The following is a 19,823-nucleotide window of genomic DNA, read 5'->3' on the forward strand; positions in this document are numbered from 1 at the left end:
TGATGATTTGAGCTGGTCTCTAAACTACTTATATACCAAAATACGGTAAAATTTCAAAAATATAAATATCTGATGAGAATACTTGGTCATATTTCGAATGGATATCTAGTCAAATCTGGTCGAATCTAGTGGACCAGTACTCACTTGAGGAAGACTTTTGACGACTTGGTTTGGTTCCTCATCTTGGGGGAAGGCGATCAAAGGCCGTTCGGAGTGCTTTAGCAGCTTCAGGTTGACGAAACCTCTTTTTTTGCATACATCAAACTTTAGATCCGAATCTAGTTAAACTACTTACATATAAAAATCACATGATTTAGAAATTTCTTGACTCTGCATCGAGTGGTCAAAAAAATATGTTATTTCGTGCATGTGTATGTATGTATATATATGTATATTAATGAGTGATGGGTAAGCACCTCAATTATCTTATTTATCTCTAACCTCTAAATGTAATTAGCTAAGAAGACTTTGTGACGCGGAGCTGCATTGTTAACATACAGACAGTTTTTGATAAGCAAAGTCAATCAAACTATTTCCAAACTAACGTATAAGATTGTAATCCTAGAAACCAAGTGCAAGGATATAAAAACAAAAGTTAGTTAATATACAAAACAAAGTATGCTCTAATAAATAATAACTTCCGCCAGTTAGGTCTGCAAACAAAAATTGGGAGATAGCCCGGCAGTGCTTATTGGTAATTACCCAATTGACTCTAGGAATCAAAAATGGAAAACATATCATAGTTGTGATTAGGATGCTTTTTGTGGTTCTTCGTTGGTGCTCAAGGGGTTGGTATTGTCAATTTCTTATAGGATTAGATAACATAATTATTTTGATTTTTTCATCAAAGCTCAATTATAGCTTCTGAACTACTTATTAATGCATTTGGCATCACTTAACAAATAAACCAAACCGGGAATCTCGCCTGATGGTTGGATAAATCCATGAGTGTTCTGGCAGTGCTTGCCATATTCACAGCAGGTACTCCTGTGCTATATGTTGTGAGCCTCGCAACCCATGTTCCAAAGTGCATTGTGAATGGTATCTTACTGCAAAGGACTCAAAAGAACAAAGAGAACTTCAGATGATTATGGCTCAGCATAACATCAGTTTGTAATCAAAGCTGATACCATGCTTATGAAGACAATGATTATACGTAGATACCCTTAGAATTTGTTTCCTTTTTAATTTAAACAAGCCAGTGCATCAGCAACATAATGTTGTGCTTGTGCAGTTGATATTGGCAGCTCAGGCTGAGCTAGCCCAATATCACATAGCTTGGGTGCTCCTGCTATCAGAAGAAATTATATTCTACATCATGCACACTACATCAAGGATGCACCACAGGAACAAACTAAGATGAGCTGCATGAGATGGCAATCGGAGACGAATGTATGATGCATGAGGTTCATAAAAATTGACATATGGCATGGTATAATTCCTCCTTCATCATGCAGACTAATCACTTCTTGTAGGCATAACTTGGACGGCACATGAAGAAACAACTTTTGCAGGGTTAGCCTCGTATCAGTTACTCATCGATCCATTAATGAAGGGATAACCTACGTACGACAGAAGAATCCTCTGGATCAAAGAGGTAACCGTGCATCAAAGTCTCCAAATTCTCAAACTCCAAGAATTCAATTTAAGCTTCCTGGAATCCTGCACAACCTGAAATTTTTTTTTGGAAACTGCATTGACAAAGCATGCACGGATCCAAGATATGACCATTGCCCACTTTTATGACCACAAAGCCTGGCGGGTGGCATTAACTTCACTCCAGACCCGTCTTCTCTAGCCTTTCAAGAGGAGATCAGTCATTCTGGCATTTCACCGTTCTTACAGTCTCTTTTTCTTTTTTCAATCTCTGATTAGCAATTTATGCCTGCAATAATTTCTAAAATAATTTTGAGAAGAGTACGACCACACTTTTTTTTTAATAATCTTTCCGGAGCATCATCACTGAGAAAAGAGACGTCAACCAACCAACTTAACGTTCCAAACAAAGTCGAGTTTGAATTATAATGGTTCGAGATCACACGCACCCCATCCCTCTGTTCGCCGCTCGCATCACAGCTTTTTTCTACCTTGCTGCCGCGGCACGTTTTCGGCGTCACACAACCCTTTTTACGCTTCCTGCATGCACTCCCCTCTTTTCCTCGTCTTCACTGCTCGGCATCCATTTTGCATGTCTTCTCCTTCGCATCACCGGTCATTTCATGCTTCCTGCACTCCCCCACAGCTTCGTTTTTAACATCTACTCATGGCACAGCTCTTACTTCAATTTCGTAGCAATCCTCTCGCCCTCAAATCCAACTTTCCCGTTAGACTCATTTCATTGCCCAACTTTGGTACTAGGCTCATGTAGCGAAGCCCTCACCTCTCCTTCCATGACTGTTTATATTTGAAAGAAGTATTCATCGATAGTGGCTCGGCGCATTTGATGCAGTAGCTCGAATAATGTAGTGCTGTAGCAGACAACGTATGGCTAACGTATTCTATATAACCGGGCATGCATGTCCCTGTAGCAAGTTTACCTGGTATCTGAGAACCTCTTGTATCAGGTTAGCCCTATCAGATAAGATGGAATTGAATGCTTTTTGTTGTAGCCAGTGTTATCTATCAGGAGTCAGAACCACGCAAAGATGCAGATAAGACTGAAGTAGCAAATTCAGAACCACCAGCAGAGACTTGGCTATAAAACATTATCAACAAAGAGAAAACGTATACCTAGAGAAATAAAAGGTTCATCTCTCTCTCTGTGTGTGTGTGTGTGTCTTGCGAATTTTCTGGCAAGAAGTTTATTGCCTTTCCTTCATGTATGGCCTGCAATGAACAAGGAGTACTTGAAGGTCATCCAAGGCCAAAGGCCCCTAACAGACAAAAAAGGCAAAGTCAAGCTTTTCACCAAATGTTAACCAGAAGACTCCAACCATGGGATCATCAGCCAAGTATTTCATGCACCAACGTGATAATGATACAACAATATTACAACTCATTGCAATACAACACTTCATTAGTATTCCCAAAATTCTAACGAAAAACAACTAGAAGAGAAACTGGAAGTGTTTAAGCTAAGAGATCATCATACATGAAGAAAAGGGAAGAAAAACAGCCCAAGAACAGAAGCAAAGCCTTCACAAAGGGAATGAACAAACCTCGCTTAGAACTACCCACTTTTTCTCCCCTTAGTTGCTACCTATCTTCCATCAGCTGAGGTGAATGAATCAGCAAAGCCTGGTGGCCTTGTGGGTATGCTGGTCTGAGTGTTGTCCAAGCTCGCAATGTATGATGATGTAGCACCATCGAAATGGCTACTGTCCTCAAACGCTTGCCATTTCTTGAGTGCCTGTGGCAAAGTCATGTCGAGGTCGATACCATAACTATCCTCTGAGTCTGGATCGGAGGGCTTCCAAAGCTCCGCAAGCGACGACAGAACATTGACAGCATGCCCCATATCTGGTCTCTGGTAAGGCTCCCTTGCACAGCAGTGGCCAGCGAGCTCTGCAACGGTGGTGATGCTCGCAAGGGTCTCCTCATCAAGGTCTATCGTGGGATCTATGGCCTTTCGGAAGGTCTCTTTGTTGAGCTGCATCCTCCGGAACCATGTTACAAGGTGCACACTCTCTTCTGGCTGGCTCTCATCAAGTGCCTTTCTACCAGTGATCAGCTCCATAAGTATCACCCCAAAGCTAAACACATCAGCTTTTGTGGTCACACGACCTGTCACTGCAAAGATGTTCAAAGTTGATAAACATCACCAGCTAAGTTCATGCAGCATATTAAACCAGGCCTAAAATCTGAGGAAATTTGATATATCTGATAGCTTTATGGCCCTCAGAATAAAATCGATGCTATGATTTCAACTCCATAATGTTATTGCTATAACAGGCCATCAACAATTTGTCCAGGGCTGGCGAACAAGCGAGCTGTTCACGAGCTAGCTTAAGTTTGCTCCCTCGGTTAAGAAACAGGGCAAGCTAGAGCTAGGCCGAAATTAGCTCAAGATACTAATATATGAATAATATATATTATTTAAGAATCATTAACTAATATAAACGACCGTTTTTTATAATTATTTATCAAAAAAGTGACATGTATTATGTGTAATAGAATGATAATTGACATTGTCACTCTAAACTATAGAAATAAAAGTCTCAGTCATAAATGACCGCAAATTCTCACCAGATCCCTTGAATAAGCTGTTTATGAACAGCTCGAGCTCAGCTTGAAATAAAATGAGCTAGCTGACACAAAAAGATTATAAAAACTCAGACATGTAACTTATCTATTGGTCTTAGAAACGAAAGCCTGGATATTTTTGTGTTATTAAAGGAATGCTCATAACAAAAAAGACTTTAAAACCTCCCCAGTACATATCATTAAGCATTATCCTGGCGCATCATTGATCAAAAGCATAAACACAAACAGAGCGCTGCTTTAAAGTCAGATACTCGAATTTGAGATTCTGAAAATTTCAAGTTGTTTTTCAAGAAATCAAATCCAAAATATGAGTAACTGTTTTGGAATCTTAATTAAAAGCTTTCCATCCACTTCTCTGTGTAACCACAAACTAGATTAATAAAAATAGTCAGGCTCTGGAATTGAGGATTACCTGCGTATTCTGGTGCAAGATACCCGAAAGTTCCTGCAAGCTTTGTCTCAACGGAGGCACCTTTCCCATCTGCAAGCCGGACAAGTCCAAAGTCTGAAACCTTAGCCTTCATATCATCACCGAGCAGAATGTTAGAGGGTTTCAGATCCCTGTGGATGAAGCTTTGATGTGCCAAACTGTGCAGATACTCCACGCCCCTGGCCACATCCAATGCAAGGCTCAGCCTCTTCTTCCATTCCAAAGGCTTCAGCCCTTCTTCCTTCCAGCTAAAAAGATGGCGACTTAGCGTTCCCTGAGGCATGTACTCATAGACCAAGAGTCTCTCACTTCCATCCAAGCAATAACCAAGGAGCGAAACCAAATTACGGTGCCTTACTTTAGAAAGGACCGCAATCTCCGACTTGAATTCATTCAACCCCTTCGTCCCCATCACCCCGGCTTCCATCCTCTTCACCGCAATCTTAGTGCCATCATGGAGCTCGCCCTTGTAAACCACCCCAAACCCACCCTCGCCCAAGATATTCTCCTTGCTGAAGTTGTTGGTCACATTCCTCAGGACTTGAATCGATATCACCATGTTTCCAGCATCAACTACATGTACATCACTCGGGCCGCTGCTTGTCCGGCTGTATGTGTCGCTTGCAGTCCCGCCGTTCAAAGTCGAGCCAGCAACTGTGACTTTCACCATATCCGGGTCCGATCCCGAGTGCCGGGGGTGTATCACCGTGGTATTCGGACTCTGAACTCTTCCAAAAGCTTGCTTCTTTCTCTTGTAATAACAAAAACCGAGCAGTCCAATGACACCGACACCAACTACCACGGCAACCACCGATCCGGCAATGACTCCTACCGGAACAGAAGAAGACCTACCGCTGCTGCTGCTCTGGCTCGCATCAGCCGAACCAGTCGAATTGGAATCGCTGATAGGACCACCGGATGCCCCAGCTGGAGCTGGAGCAGTACCATCATTCTTCCCGATATTTGGATTCCCAGATGTGTTCACCGCAATACTCTTGCTAAAGGAGGGAACTTGGCCCCAGAGGAAGTTGCTCGACACATCCAATTCCTTCAAAGATGGCAACTTGGTAAGCGTCGACGGGATCGTGCCGGTGAGGTTATTGTTGGACAGCAGCAGCTTCTGCAAAGAAGTGATCGAGCCGAAGTCCGGCGAGATTGTCCCGTTCAATCCCATCTTCGGAAAGTTGATGACAGTAATGTTGCCGCCGCTGTCGCAGCTGATCCCAGGCCACCCGCCGCCGCACGGGTCGTTCCCCTTCCAGCTCTCGGCGAATCTGTTCGGATAGCCAAAAGATTTCGCAATCGAGAGCAAGACATCGACCCTGGGATCACAGTCCCCTGGTTCCGGAAGACAAAAGCTCTCACCTTGCGGGGTGAGGTCGACAGTTTTCACCGTCTTCGGGAAGACCGGCACCGGCCCCTGGAGGAGGTTGTTGGTGAGGGAGACGCGATTCAAAGATTTGAGAGAGGTGAGCGAGGCCGGGACGAGGCCGGTGAGGCGGTTGTCCCGGAGCTGGAGGTTCTGGAGGTGTTGGAGGGCGGAGAAGTCCGGGAGGGGGCCGGAGAAGTCGTTAGAGTTTAGCCAGAGCTCCTCGAGGGAGGTCATGTTGGCGACAAAGGCGATACCGCCGGAGAGGCGGGAGCTTCCGAGCTGGTTGTTGAGCCAGAGGGAGCGGAGCGGGGCGGTGGCGAAGGAGGCGGGGACGGGGCCGGAAAGAAGATTGAAGGCGAGGGCGAGGTGGTCGAGTGAGGGGAAGGCGGTGGCGAGGAAGTCCGGGAGCTCGCCGGAGACGTTGGCGGAGTTGGCGGAGAAGTTGACGAGGGCAGCAGCATCCTTGAGGTTTGCCGGGATAGGCCAGGGGTCGAAGGGGTTGTCGTCGAGGTAGGCGGACTGGAGGGAGGAGAGGCCGGAGAAGAAATCTTTCGGGGGGGCGCCGGAGAAGCTGTTGCCGTGGAGGAGGAGGGCCTGGAGGGAGGAGAGCCCGGCGAGGGAGGGTAGGGGGCCGGAAAGCTGGTTCTCGTATACCTCCAGCCGGAGGAGGGAGGTGAGGTTCCGTACCTCCGGCGGTAGCTTTCCGGCGAGGCTCCGGTTGCCGACTTGAATGGCGGTTACCCGGCCCTCGGTGCAGGTGACCCCGGTCCAAGTGCAGGGGTCGGCCGGGCCGGTCCAGCCCAGGGCCCGGTCCGCCAACAGGCCCTTCGCCAAGGCCCGCATTGCCGCGGCGTCGCCCGCGTCGGTCGTCGCCGCCGCCCCCCGGTGAACGTCACAGGCGAGCAGGAAGGTCACTAGAACCAGCAGGAGACTGCGGTGAGAGGACCCCATGGTGAGGGGAAGCGGGCGGTGACAGGATTCCGGCGAGGTGGGTGGAGGCTAAGGTTAGGGGGGGAGCATTTTGGGAAGAGAACAGGCAGGAGGGGGAGGAGGAGGAGGAGGAGCATTGGAAGGGCAAAGGAAGGGAGTGGTGGGTTTGAGAGAGAAGAGTTCGCAGCTTCACATGGGGGTGCACATGGGTGGTGGGGCCTGTTCTAGGAGGGAGAGCCAGCTTGTTGGATTCCTTTTTTTGCTGTTATATTTTGCCGGTGGTTTTGGGCTGGGAGCCTTTTGGATGGAGGGGTACTGAATATTTCCCAAAATATTCCCAATTTAATGGATTGATTTGTTTGGAGATGTAAAGTGGGCTTGCATTTAACTTTGAGAACTGATGTCTTGTGCAGGGCGAGTAGATCTTTTATTTATAACCGCTATTAATAAAGCTGCCTGCTAAAAGGACAGGAGACGAGGGCCCACATTCTCAACCAATAGGAGATCGAAACGTCGATAAATTAGATACTTGATTTTGACTGATGTGGTTATTTTTGCTCATTTTTTTTGCGTTTCCTGTTCTTGCTTTTCTAGTCTCTAAACCTTTTATCATGCTTCTAAAACGGCGTCTTTTAAATCCCATAATTTACTCAAATAAATGATTTATTTTGCTAAAAAAATTATATCGCATATAAGATGAATACTCTTGTTTAATTTTAAAATAATCTCTTTCACAAAACTTCCAAATAATTCAAATCCTATCTCTTTATCACATTTCCTTTCCTTCCTCAATATGCAATGTTTGTGCTTGGCTGTCAGAAAACAGTAAATATCGACGGGATACAATTTTTTTCATAAATAGTCCGATAGTTATCATGCTATTAGCAAATATCGAATCCAGAAACATGTGCTTTATAATACTTCTTTTTTACGGTAATATGTATACCTACAATTAAAAAAAAAAAAAAAGCGATCCTGTTGAATACAAACTATGCTTGTTGCTTGAATTAAAAACCTCTTCAGTGGAGCAGCACCTACACTCAAAATAAAATAATTTTTCAATTCAAAGTTATAATAATTAGAGAAAAAGTAGAATAAGTAATTCATCAAAATTGCATCTCTCTGGTTAAATTAAAGCCTTATCCCTCCCTTATTCCATTTCTTTTTGAATAACATATTTTTTCGTTAAGGTAGCAGTGATGGAGTTGGGTCCTCGACAAGGAATGCAGCGAGAAAGGTGGGAGGGTAATGGGATCGAAGACGCTTGACTTGAGAGAATCTTAAAACTTGGTGGTGAATTGGGAAATCAAATTAGTGCTGCGATTCGGTTGCGTGACGACACGAACTCAAACAGCTGGTGCCAACTCCTCTGACGCAAATTGGCCGAATGGGCCAGAGATGGATCCGGTGTTTGGTTTTCGGTACCAAACAAGACCCACCTAATACACCATCACTTGCTTACCTGTACAATGATGAAGTCATTGCATGGGACAACAAATTTTAGCATTTATCCTGTCCAAGCTTGAAACAATTATAAAAAAAAAAGAAGATAAAAGACAGCTTGGTGACTTCCATTCCATTCAGTCGCTCAAAATTTGAAATCCTAGTGGAGATTTCAAACGACATGCATCTTCTGAATCATATTAAACAAAGATTGTAAAGTTATTAAAGTATTAAAAAATTTAAAAAAATAGATAAATTCTTTTAAACAAGCACCAGCAAATTCAATCGTAAATCAAACAAATGTAGTTAAACACTTTGGAAGACATAATTAGATTAAGTTAAACTACACACTTTGTTTAGCTAACAATTGGTCCGCGAATCTATACAATATATTAAAGGAGAGCCCAGTTGCGTCTCCAAATAACAAGTGTTGGACTAACATTCGTCCAAATGTCAGCATTGAAGGCCTCCACGCGATGCCATCCCGCCTCTTTAGTATGTAGGTTACAAAGGGCTCGGTGTTCGGCGCTCCACATCACGGTTCGATGTTCTGTAGTCGCATCTCCACCATACCTACAAATAAAATAAAAAAAAAAAGACAATCGCACCTGCCTTAATATTTCGGTCATAGAGTTTTAATAACAATCTTTATTAATTTAAGATAACAAATATTTTTTCAGAAAGTGAATCTCAACATGCTGATCTACATGAAAGTTTTAGATCCGAACATTCTTCATCTCTAGTTTAAGAATAATTTATTATTTTAACTCTCAAAAAATAAATTTATAATGAACTTTTTCAGAAAACAACTCTTTCTAAAAACTCACCAAGTATAAGCGGGTAACATACTTTAAATATTGCACTTTTTCTATTCTTTTTTCTTCCTAGAAAAAAGAAAATATTTGATATAAATTCGCATTACCATTGTAAAGAACTATTACATTACCGGCAAAGAAATTGCGGCGGAGATAATTTAACTTTAAGCATTCTCTTCCCAATTTTTTTTTCTTTTCTTAATTTCTAATCATATTTAATTACTGAACATTCAATATTGAATAATACTCTTATAGATTTTTTTTCTGTCCTTTTTTTCAGATTAAACGATCAACTTATGGATGATGAACATTATAAAGACTAATGTTGGTTCATTGGGGTAAGAAAAAATACTATTTTTTATTATAAAAAATATATATTGATAAGGTATCGAAAATTTTTTTCCTTCCATTTCAGCTAAACACTGCCGTTTAGCGTGGGTTAGATACTAGTTTGAATCAACGAGCACAGGATATGGATGGAGCCGCTGCATTTGTGACATTGTATCGTGACTTATTGGACCAAGTAATCATATTACTATGCTACATTAATTTTGTACAGCCTACTTTCTCCACAACCGAGGCTTTTGATGCCTTGCACAGCTTCCAACCTCTCCAACTATAATCAAAGACTCGATATACCAAACCCAAGAGGGATTAAAGGTTTAGGTAATCTCTATGGCTTATGTAAGGATTTAAAACTTCTACCAGGCTGTGAGGGTGCCCCCTTTCATCTCTCTGTTGATTGTGTTATTTTCTTGGAAAACTTTTCTTCATGCTGTTACCATTTAATTAATTTAATGAAATGTTCGGTAGTTTACCGCCATTTTTTCCTAAATTAAGAGAAAAATCCTCTACCTCTAACATGAGTAAATCATGTAAAATGAGAATTTGACAAGTATGCATTTTTGGTGCTTCTTGTAGGTGTATCCGTTTGTGATGACTTATAGTTTCATAATTGTTATCGAAGAAGGTACGCTGTGTGAATCAAATCCCATGCTGTTTTGTTATGTAACTCATTCAATGAAATTTTAATGTGAACATGTTTTATAATGGTGATTACTTTGTTAAACAAAGAGATTCAATAACGGTATGATATGCGCGTGCTAAGCGGGTACTAGGGCTTACCAAGATGGCAAGATTCATCAATTTTTTGCTACATCTAGTCTCCATTACTATTGGGATCTTTGGGGTCTATGTTGCTTTCAAATATCATATGGAGAGCTATACCTTGCATTCATGGTTAGGCATGTGTATTATCTGCTAATAATTAGTTCTATAGGTTTGTCCCTTTCACTTGAAAACAAAGATGCTGGCAATAACAAGCATTTCAGTACCATGTCAATGTGCACCAATTCAATATAGGCCTCATCTAGGCGAAAAATTACAAGTTAGAGAGTTGGGGATTACCTAGGTAGTAGGATAAGCGTTGAGACATGCGCAAACTTGTATCATCTTATATATCTTCCCCTACTTGCACCTAGTATAGGGATAAGTTAGATCATGAACAATGAAACGAAACCAAAAAAAAAAAGTAATTCAATACTAAACAATCTTTAAGATAATACTTGTTTTTGGAATGACATAGTCTTGAATAATTTGCTAAGCTATCCTCACCTACTTTAAACCCAGGTAAGCTACTTTAACTTATTCTGAATGAGTTGAACTGGAATAATTGAGCTGAACTATCCCTAGCCTACTCTAAACCAGTGTAAGATACTTCAGCTAATTAGTAGGAATGAATTAGTTAGAACAATCAAGCTGAACTATCCCCAATGAACGTTAAATCAGGAGGAAGCTAGGTAGAATACTTTTCTCTAGGTTATTGAAGATGCCTTGTTCTATCTCAGGCCAACACATGCATCAAGCCATGGCAAAGCGTGATGCCACCAACCTCAGTTCAATAAATAGCAGTCACATCTGGGCTATGATCTGTGGTGGGATGACCTTGCATACGAAGCATGTGTATAGAGAGACCAACAGAGCAGCGAATTGGATGACCTCATATGTGGCCAACCACTTCGAAAATGCTCTTTGGGTGGAGGAGAGGGGGTTACCCGGTACGCTCTAGGATCTGTTATTTTTCGACTTTTTTGGTTGTATCTATACCCGTAATGCATAAATAAATAAATAAATAAATAGCAGTTATATTTATTTCAACACTTTAATTGCAAGACACATTTCAAAATACAAGGCTAATGCATGCTAAGTTGGCAACTAGTCAGGTGGCAATGCCAGTATCATGTTGCTACCTAACCACATCTAAACATCATTCATAGGATTTTTATTGAAGTAGAAACAGATTTCCAAACTAAACACCTCATTCATTGCATAAGCCCTAGAAAACATGCTAATTCTACTATCTTGTGTAATGTTTACGGGGAAGCACCCATACTGATCTCTCGACTGATTTGCTACAACTACTTTGCAGTGGTTGCTTGGATTTTTGTTAATTTTTGGTACCCAAACGCTTCAGTGCCCATGAGGACAATGGTAGTCTCAATTCCTGCTTCTGCTGGTCTAGCTATCTTCCTCATGGCAATACGCGCAGAAGAGACAGCGTTTGTAGAGAAGAGAGTTGGATCCAGGACCTGAGACCAGTTCGATTAACTTCGCTGGCCTCCCTAGGATGATTAATTCATAGATTATTATGTTAAACACATTCATGTACGTCTGACTTTCTTAACTTTTGTGACTTTCTTGCTTGTTTTGTGCCTAAAGGAACAATGTACATTGCTATGAAGATGGATTACTTACTCCTAATCCTGGGGTTTTTAGCCCAGTATGAGTAGGTCAAGATATACACATACAATATGATAGTTATATGACTGAAGTTTTAGCTTTTGAAGACCATAAAACAATTTTGCAGGCACATAACATATTATTACAAGTAATAGTAACCGGCATAATAACATATAAATAGCACAAACTCGGACGCATCCTAGTATTTGCACCCAATCTTTTGTGACGAGGTTTCATGTTGCTATCTTCCGGAGAGGTTTTTTCATATGACAGCTGTTGCTCCCGTTTTGCAATGTTGGTTAACGTTATCTCTCGTACTTCCTTCTTAACTTTTTTGTTTGCTGCTAGTTAAGTTGGCAATTTGTTCTCTATCTTTTACTTCTCTTTCGCTTAATAAATCTCGGACTGGAACCACTCGAATCCTCTGTGCTAAATCATATTTTGACATGCTTATATTTGGTTCCAGTCAGGATTTAACCAGCAGCCATTGGTGAAGTAGCACCTTGCTCTCTATTATTTACTCTCATGTCTCCTCTTCGCTGTTGGATTAGCTAGAGGCCTTTAGGAGAAAGTATGTTGTTTTCCTTCATCTTGTGGATAAATCCAAAACATCAGATACCTTTTTTGTCTAAAAGTTGATCCAGCTAAATGTGGGGATCCAAAGTACCAATTTGTCTGTGACAGTAACAAAACTATTTTGGACCATCACTCGGGCAAGTAATATGTCACCGAAATCTCATATGAGTACGAGACGATCAATATTGTCAGTGCAGGCTTGGCAAGTTGCAGTTGTCATCTCGAGTCCTAGCTAGTCACCAAATGATAGCTCCCATGATTTATATTTCATCTAGTTTTGTGAATTGTACTCAGGCAATACACAACTGAATGCATTGGCCTGTTACATGCCTGAGCTGGAATAACACACTTGTCTCTGTTATAGTAGATGAAAAAGCATATGAGGTGAGCTATCTTGAGTTCTACTGCAGACTTTTAGCTATGGCTCTCGTCGCCATCGATGCTCCTGTCATGAATTCAACAACAGTTGTTCTCAAACTCCTACAGAAGAGGTCCACTAATTTGCTGGAAAAAATCTAGCAGATTCATAGGTCTTGTTATCATCCAACCCTGCCTCAGAAAAATATCAAGGTGCATGGCCATCATTTATATCTATCTATTTTCCGCACTCAACATCTAAAATTGAGCTGCCGGATAACAGCCCACAGAGCATCTTTACTCTCTTATTTTCTCTTCCTTTTTTTTTAAGGAATGCATATAATTTTATCCATCTTCTCATTTGTTTCCTTCATACGACATGCAGCAAGTTATTTGGTCATTTTAAGAGCAAATAGATTCTCTCTTTGGTCTCCTTCGTATAGCAAAGTAAGATTAATTTCATAAAATGTGTACATTACAAAGCAAGTTACACTTCTGTTTGCTGGATCACACTTGGCCTGACAATATTGGTTCTGATTGTGCAGTTCGATATAGGTAAGATCCCAAATGATTTTGAGACCAATGGCTCAAACTATTTTACTTATGTTTGTAATAACTACTTACATTAAAGATCTTTGTATAAATTATGTTTGCAGCATTGGCAATACTGGGCAGGTTTGTATTTGCACCATTAACTTGTCGCCTTTTTCTAGTCTGCAATTTTTCTTTTTGGACTGGAATGAGGCAGTAGCCACCCACTTCATTAAAGAAAGGAATTACAGGATACAAAAGCTAGAGTTTAACCACAGGAATTTACGAAGTCCTATAGGAGAGTGAGCAGCTGCTGTATAAAAAATAGCAAGAGTACTATACCAAATCAGAACCAATGGTACTTGCATTCAAGAACATGTCCAAAACAACAATCAGCAGAGACCAAGTTCAGGACACAGATTCAACCAGCTTAGGAACAGCAGCGAAAGAGCATCAGTCACAAAAAGAAAGTAGGGAAGATCACATCTTGATGGAGAAAAGACATGAAGAGTCCCAATATCAGCTTTCCGAATCCTCACAAAGGCAAGCGAATCAAATTTTTCCAGCAAATCCTTGCAGAGTCCGGGCAATTCACGATTATTGCATGAAATGGACTGATCAGAGAAAAGATGCAAGGCTTTCCTAGCCACTGAAAAAATCAAAGATCTTCTGTTTAAGAACAATCTTGAGTTCCTTCAGTCCACCAACTCCAACATATAGCAGCAACTAGCATTAGCAGTGCGGGTCTCGTGAACTTTTTAAAGTTTTGTTTGCACCATGTTGAAAACACCTCACTTGGATTATGTGGAATGAGATGGGCATCCAAAGCATCACAAAAGGAAGACCAGATCTGCAAAACAAAGGGACATGATGTGAAGATATGGTTTGCAATTTCCGGCTCGTTGTTACAAAGAAGACAACCTCCAAGATTCCTTCTGAGTTTCTTCAGCAGTATATCCCTCGTATCGAGCTTGTTTAGAAGTGCCAGCCACAACAAGCGCTTGATTTTTGAAGGAGCTTTAGTTCCCCAGGTGGACTTAGTTCAACACCTCTAGAAATCATTGAGGTTGGAGGTTTCCATTCCTTCCATAAAGTTTATATGTGGCATTGAAATCACAGGCACTATAATTGGCCCGTAGTCAGTCTTCATAAATCCGTGCTGCAACATCCTCTAGTCCACATAGGCTATGGGGCGAGTTTGCTCTGAAACTATTTACCAAAACCCAAGGCCTTACCAAAAAAAGGCTAGCTAAAAAATATATTTTTTGGGTTCCTTAGTTCTGTATAAATATCCAAGATCTCAGTGAATAATTGATGTGGGACGAAATGCACGTCCGTATGGATCCTCACAGCAGTATATCATCTCGCGTATTCATGAGCTTGTTGAAAAGTGCCAGCCACAAGATTTTTGGAGGAGCTTTGATTCCCAGGCGGACTTAGCAAGGGGTCATTTAACACTTTTAGAAATCAGCCGAAGATATCAAAGTAATCGAGCAAAAGCCAATGTAAACGATCGAGGATGGAGGTTTCCATTCCTTCCTTGAAGTTTGTATGTGGCATTGAAATCACCACCAAGGGCCCACGGTCCAACAAAGGATATGTGAATTTCCTTCAGGTCGAACCAAAAGGTAGGCCTAAGATCAAGGTCCGTGGTGCCGTAGACCAGAGTAAAAGCCCAATAAGCCTTTAAAACGTGATCATTCCATGCAACAGTAATAGAGAAATGCACGAATTCCTTCCAGAGAGATGATAGGCTACCTGAGCTCCAGCCGAAAAGGATTCCACCTAGTAATCCTCCGGCATTCAGAGAGAGCCGAGAGTCAATTTGCCCTACAGAGAGGGATCTGAGAGTAATATTAGCATCATTTCTTTATAATGATTGCTCGAGCTCCATCATTTCTTTTGAAAAAAGTAGTGATAATAGCAAACTAGCATGAGCTCCTATACCATTCAAAATACAAAAACAATTTTTTAGCAAAAACACAAAAAAAAGGGAACTTGAAGACCTAAAATTTCCTGGCGTGCCTTTGTATATTATTGCTTATACTCTCTTCCTCCAACTGCCTTCTGAACTCTGTGTACTCTCCAACCTCTGAAACTAAAACATCCGTCAATTACCTATAGTGCTGCCACGTCTTGAAATACTGTGCTAATTAGGATTTGTTTGGAATTTCTTATAGGATTAAGCTCAACATTCTATGAGATTCCCAAATTAGGCTAGTACATATGGCAGGATCACAAGCAGCAAGCCGGGCTAGGTCTATACTCTATATTCATAGAAGACTCAGAAATAGCTTTAGAGTAGGCTGGCCTGAATCCTATAGGAAAAAAAAAAAACTCATCAGATTTTTTTTTCTTCTTCCCGCACCAATGAGTTGGAAGAGGTCTAGTTTGACATGGGCTTGGCTAGGCCTTATATCCTGTAATTCTAAAAATGCTATTTCTACTCCTGCTGATCCAATAGGATCATCCAAACAAATTCTTAAGAGTTAGTTTGACCAACCTCTGGAAGTTCAAATCCTAATTTGTTTGCATATTAATGTAAAATAACCAAAAGACGAGGTAATTATAACACCATAATCATTAACTAATATACCAGAGGAAGTGCGACAACCACTTCGTGCCACCCTACGTTGAAAGACCAAGATTGATATATATGTTCACCAAATCCAAAGGACGGCTACACTATGCGCTTTCTTCAACAGACGCCATCTCTTATTTCTAAACCTACCAACTGAACTCTTATCTCCATGATCCTCGATTAAACCACAGAGCATTGCTTACCAAAACATACCAAAGAAAAAAGCCAGATACAGCTGCTATTCGACAAAGGCCTCACTTGGAGTCCTCCGTTGGGTGATAGCAGGCCAGCCGGACCGTATAGTGCCGTTTTCAAGATACAAACTTTGAACTCTTCGCTCCTTTCCGCTAGAAAAGACCCCATACCCCGCGTTAGTATGGTGTGTCAAGAGTAGTTCATCTTGGTCGTCTTAGGCCTCTCTCTCTCTCTTTCTCTCATGGCAGCCAGGGATGGTTCGAGCTTTCGTATGTCTGCGCTACCTGCAATTATCATAGCACAGCTGCTAGGGATAGCAGCAATAACCCTTATGCTTCTCTGGCTGCTACACTTCAGAGAGGGCGTCGCTCTGGACTCTCAAAACTTACAAAAGCTTTTCAATGTAATTTCTCTTATCATCTTGAGTTCTAGCAGTATCTTTCTTTAGCATCTTTTGGTGTCTTCTCTTTTTAATAATAGCAACTATTATTGTCTAAAATTTTTAATTATTTTCTTGTTTTTGATCTTTGTGATATTATTTGCTGCATAGGCGCATCCTCTTCTAATGCTGCTTGGGCTTATCTTATGCGGAGGAGAAGGCAGTTCCTTATACCCCATGCTTTCTTTTCTTTATACCCCATGTTTTCTTTTCTTTTATTTCCTTCTATAAGAAAAAGAAGGGATTTTGAATTCCTCCATAAGAGAAACTCCCCCATGGAGTATTAACTATTTCTATGTTCCTGTGGAAGCAGCAATAATGGCCTACAAGGCAGTTCCCGGGACCACGAAGATGAGGAAATTTGTTCATATGTCATTGCATTTGGTGGCCCTTGCATTGGGTGGTTTGGGGCTCCATGCGGTTTTTAAGTTCACAAGGGACTCCAAAGATCCAGATATGCGTACTTTGCACACTTGGCTTGGGATGGGCACCATCTGCCTCTACGCTTTTCAGGTAAAACTTAATGATCTCTACTTAATTATAGTACTAATGCAAGGAATCAAATTGCTTCACAACTTGGCCATTTCCCTCCAATAATAATTAGTTACTAAACAATGCTGCATGGAAGCTAAGCACATAAGCATACATACATGTATATGCCTTTCCTGGCTTTTTGGATGCCCATGTGTATAATTTGTCATGTACATGAGTAAGAAAATATAACTTGAAGCCTTTTTATTAGACTGAGGAGAAGAATCTGAAGAATGAAGAAGTGAAATGGAATTGGAGAGATCGCAAGATTTTCAAGATACTAAGTTACTTTCAACATGGACTGGGATATGGTGTTGTATACATGAATGTGGCTCTTGCTTTAACTCCATTACTAGTTGTAGGATACGCACTCAATAGCAGCGCAGAGAACACCTGATGTTCTTGTATTGCCTGAAAGTAGCTATTATGGCTCTATGATGGCAACCCTTATTCTTTTGGTTTCAGGGTTGATTAAAGAGCTGATTTGACTTATCAAGATGGAAAGCTTCTTTAGCAAAAGAAAAAGATGATGATTTTACTTCAACTATGTCAATCTCGTTTCTTTTTATGTCTAGTGTCTTTGCAAAAGTTATGAAACTATTGCATTAATATAGGGTTTTAGAGCTTTTAAACCATAAAATAAATATGTTTGTCACAACATTGTTATCGCTGCTAGGTTCTAAAGAGTATTTGATATAAACCGTGATTATGACACTACATCTGCTTACTTTATCTTAATTATTCCTTTTGCAGTGGTTCATTGCGTTCTTTTCCTTTATATTCCCTGGGACAACATATAAAATGAGGGCAAACATGAAGCCATGGCATGCGTTCTTTGGTGCAGTAATCTTCCTAATGGCAATCTGCAGTGCTGAGACAGGGTTGGTGGAGAGATTCAACCTCGTTATAGTAAAGTTTGGCAGTGAAGCTCTCTTGATTGACTTCATTGGGATCACCATCCTCCTCTTTGGAATTTTCACCATCCTGAGCGTTATTCTTCCACGGCCATACTACAATTAGTATGGAACAATGAAAGAAGCCAAGCTAAGTGGCACCCTTGGGCACTCCGATAGAACCAAAAATCATGGAATTCTTCAACTTTGTATTATTTATTCATCGAGTATGAAGTCTACTAACTCAGCAATGATATCCTAGACAAGGAGTTCAAAGAAAATTTGCCTAAATATTTAACCTAGCAAGTAGCAAATGTTGTCATACACCAAGAATCTTACAAGGGTATCGAAAATAATCAGCAATTAATGATGATGCGCACGTGAGACTAGTTAATACATGTAGTAGATCGGGGCTGTATCATTCGTGCAAAAAAGAGCTTTACCTTCCTTCACATACGTCCACTATTGGATCACCCACTGCACATATCTGAAAGCGCTCCGAACTTTCTCGTTCATCCACTTGTATAGATCTCAAAGCAAACCAGTGGATGATCTAATAATGGATTCATGCAAAGGGAGTCCTTTCATGAAAGTTAAGACCATAACCCTCATCCAGTAACATAAGAGGATGCCCAATTCTTGAGCTTCCATGCTTTGGTGCAACTCCTATATAAGCCGGCAATTTTGGAGGGTATACGAATGGTAAATCAAGACTAATTGTGGATCATGTGTCATAATGGACGTGACATCTGACGGGTATTACTGGGTTTGGATAAGAGAAGGAGCAATTTACGTTTTGGGCCCACATATTGGGTGCGCACAGCTTCGTTAGGTTCAATTTAGGCTTGACCCAAAAATTACTGGGCCAAAACTCTTGGGTGACCCAAGAGTTACGCTTGACTCTTACTATTGGTGAGATAAATACTCTGCCCAAAGGCCAAGCCGTCAGGGTCTGTCTGATTTGATCTTTTAAAGTTACAAACAAATTATTGGCTCATTTAATCTATTTAAAATTATGGATCAAACATATTAAATTAATATATATTGAAATCCAGGATGAGGAGAAGGCTAGCTGGAGGTGAGAATGGCATAAAACCTATGCCATTGACATCCGGCACCTTATGATTTTATTGAATCCATCAGCTGTCATCCTGGAAATAATATTTATCATGACAGGAACATGGAAATAAATTTAGTAATCTTCAAACTAACATTTTAACCTTCAAATGCTAAATCATATATATATATATATATATATATATATATATATATATATATATATAGTAGTTCCATCTCAAAAAAAGAAAATGTAAAAATATATTAAAATCAATCCAAAGAAAAGGAACGTCCCCCCAATATTGGATCTAAAGCTGCACCAGGGTTGCAATATGAAATTTTTAAAAAAATTATGGCGGCATCTCTTCAAATTTTTGTAAAAAATTACTTACACCTCAAAATTTTTATTTTTTTCAGTGTGACCTCGAAATTTAAATTTTAGTTGCAATATAGCGCACCTCCATCTTCTTAGAATCCATGAATACATAATTGTCATATGATATAATTTTATATATAATATTTCATTAACATCTCTTTGGTTGTAACTTTTTTTAAATTTAATTTCATTCAATAATTTTTGAAAATAAATTAGTCATTTCACATATGCCGTTAACGGTATTAGAGCTTAGATGTATGGCTCAGTCATATTGCAACCAAAAATTAAGTTTTGGAGTCTAATTGAAAAAAATAAAAATTTTGATGAGTAAATATTTTTAATAAAAATCCCAAATG

At 40.5% G+C, this 19,823-nt stretch overlaps 2 protein-coding genes across 2 annotated transcripts; one reads left to right on the forward strand and one right to left on the reverse strand.

Moving 5' to 3' along the window:
* Window positions 1–2,914: 2,914 nt before the first annotated feature.
* On the reverse strand, window positions 2,915–7,270 carry LOC103713358 (receptor protein kinase TMK1-like). The gene is made up of 2 exons (XM_008800259.4): window positions 4,616–7,270; window positions 2,915–3,729 (listed from the first exon to the last, which is right to left on the reverse strand). Exons 1-2 carry the CDS (start codon window positions 6,954–6,956, stop codon window positions 3,200–3,202), a joined length of 2,871 nt encoding a protein of 956 aa, XP_008798481.1. The 5' UTR covers window positions 6,957–7,270; the 3' UTR covers window positions 2,915–3,199.
* Window positions 7,271–16,929: 9,659 nt separating this feature from the next.
* LOC103713822 (transmembrane ascorbate ferrireductase 1-like) lies at window positions 16,930–18,162 on the forward strand. Its single transcript, XM_017844113.2, has 2 exons — window positions 16,930–17,124; window positions 17,896–18,162. The coding sequence occupies exons 1-2, from the start codon at window positions 16,930–16,932 to the stop codon at window positions 18,160–18,162; spliced, it is 462 nt and encodes a 153-aa protein (XP_017699602.2).
* The last annotated feature ends 1,661 nt before the right edge of the window (window positions 18,163–19,823 follow it).

The sequence above is a fragment of the Phoenix dactylifera genome, chromosome 6 (assembly GCF_009389715.1).
Source record: "Phoenix dactylifera cultivar Barhee BC4 chromosome 6, palm_55x_up_171113_PBpolish2nd_filt_p, whole genome shotgun sequence".
Classification (NCBI taxonomy): domain Eukaryota; kingdom Viridiplantae; phylum Streptophyta; class Magnoliopsida; order Arecales; family Arecaceae; genus Phoenix; species Phoenix dactylifera.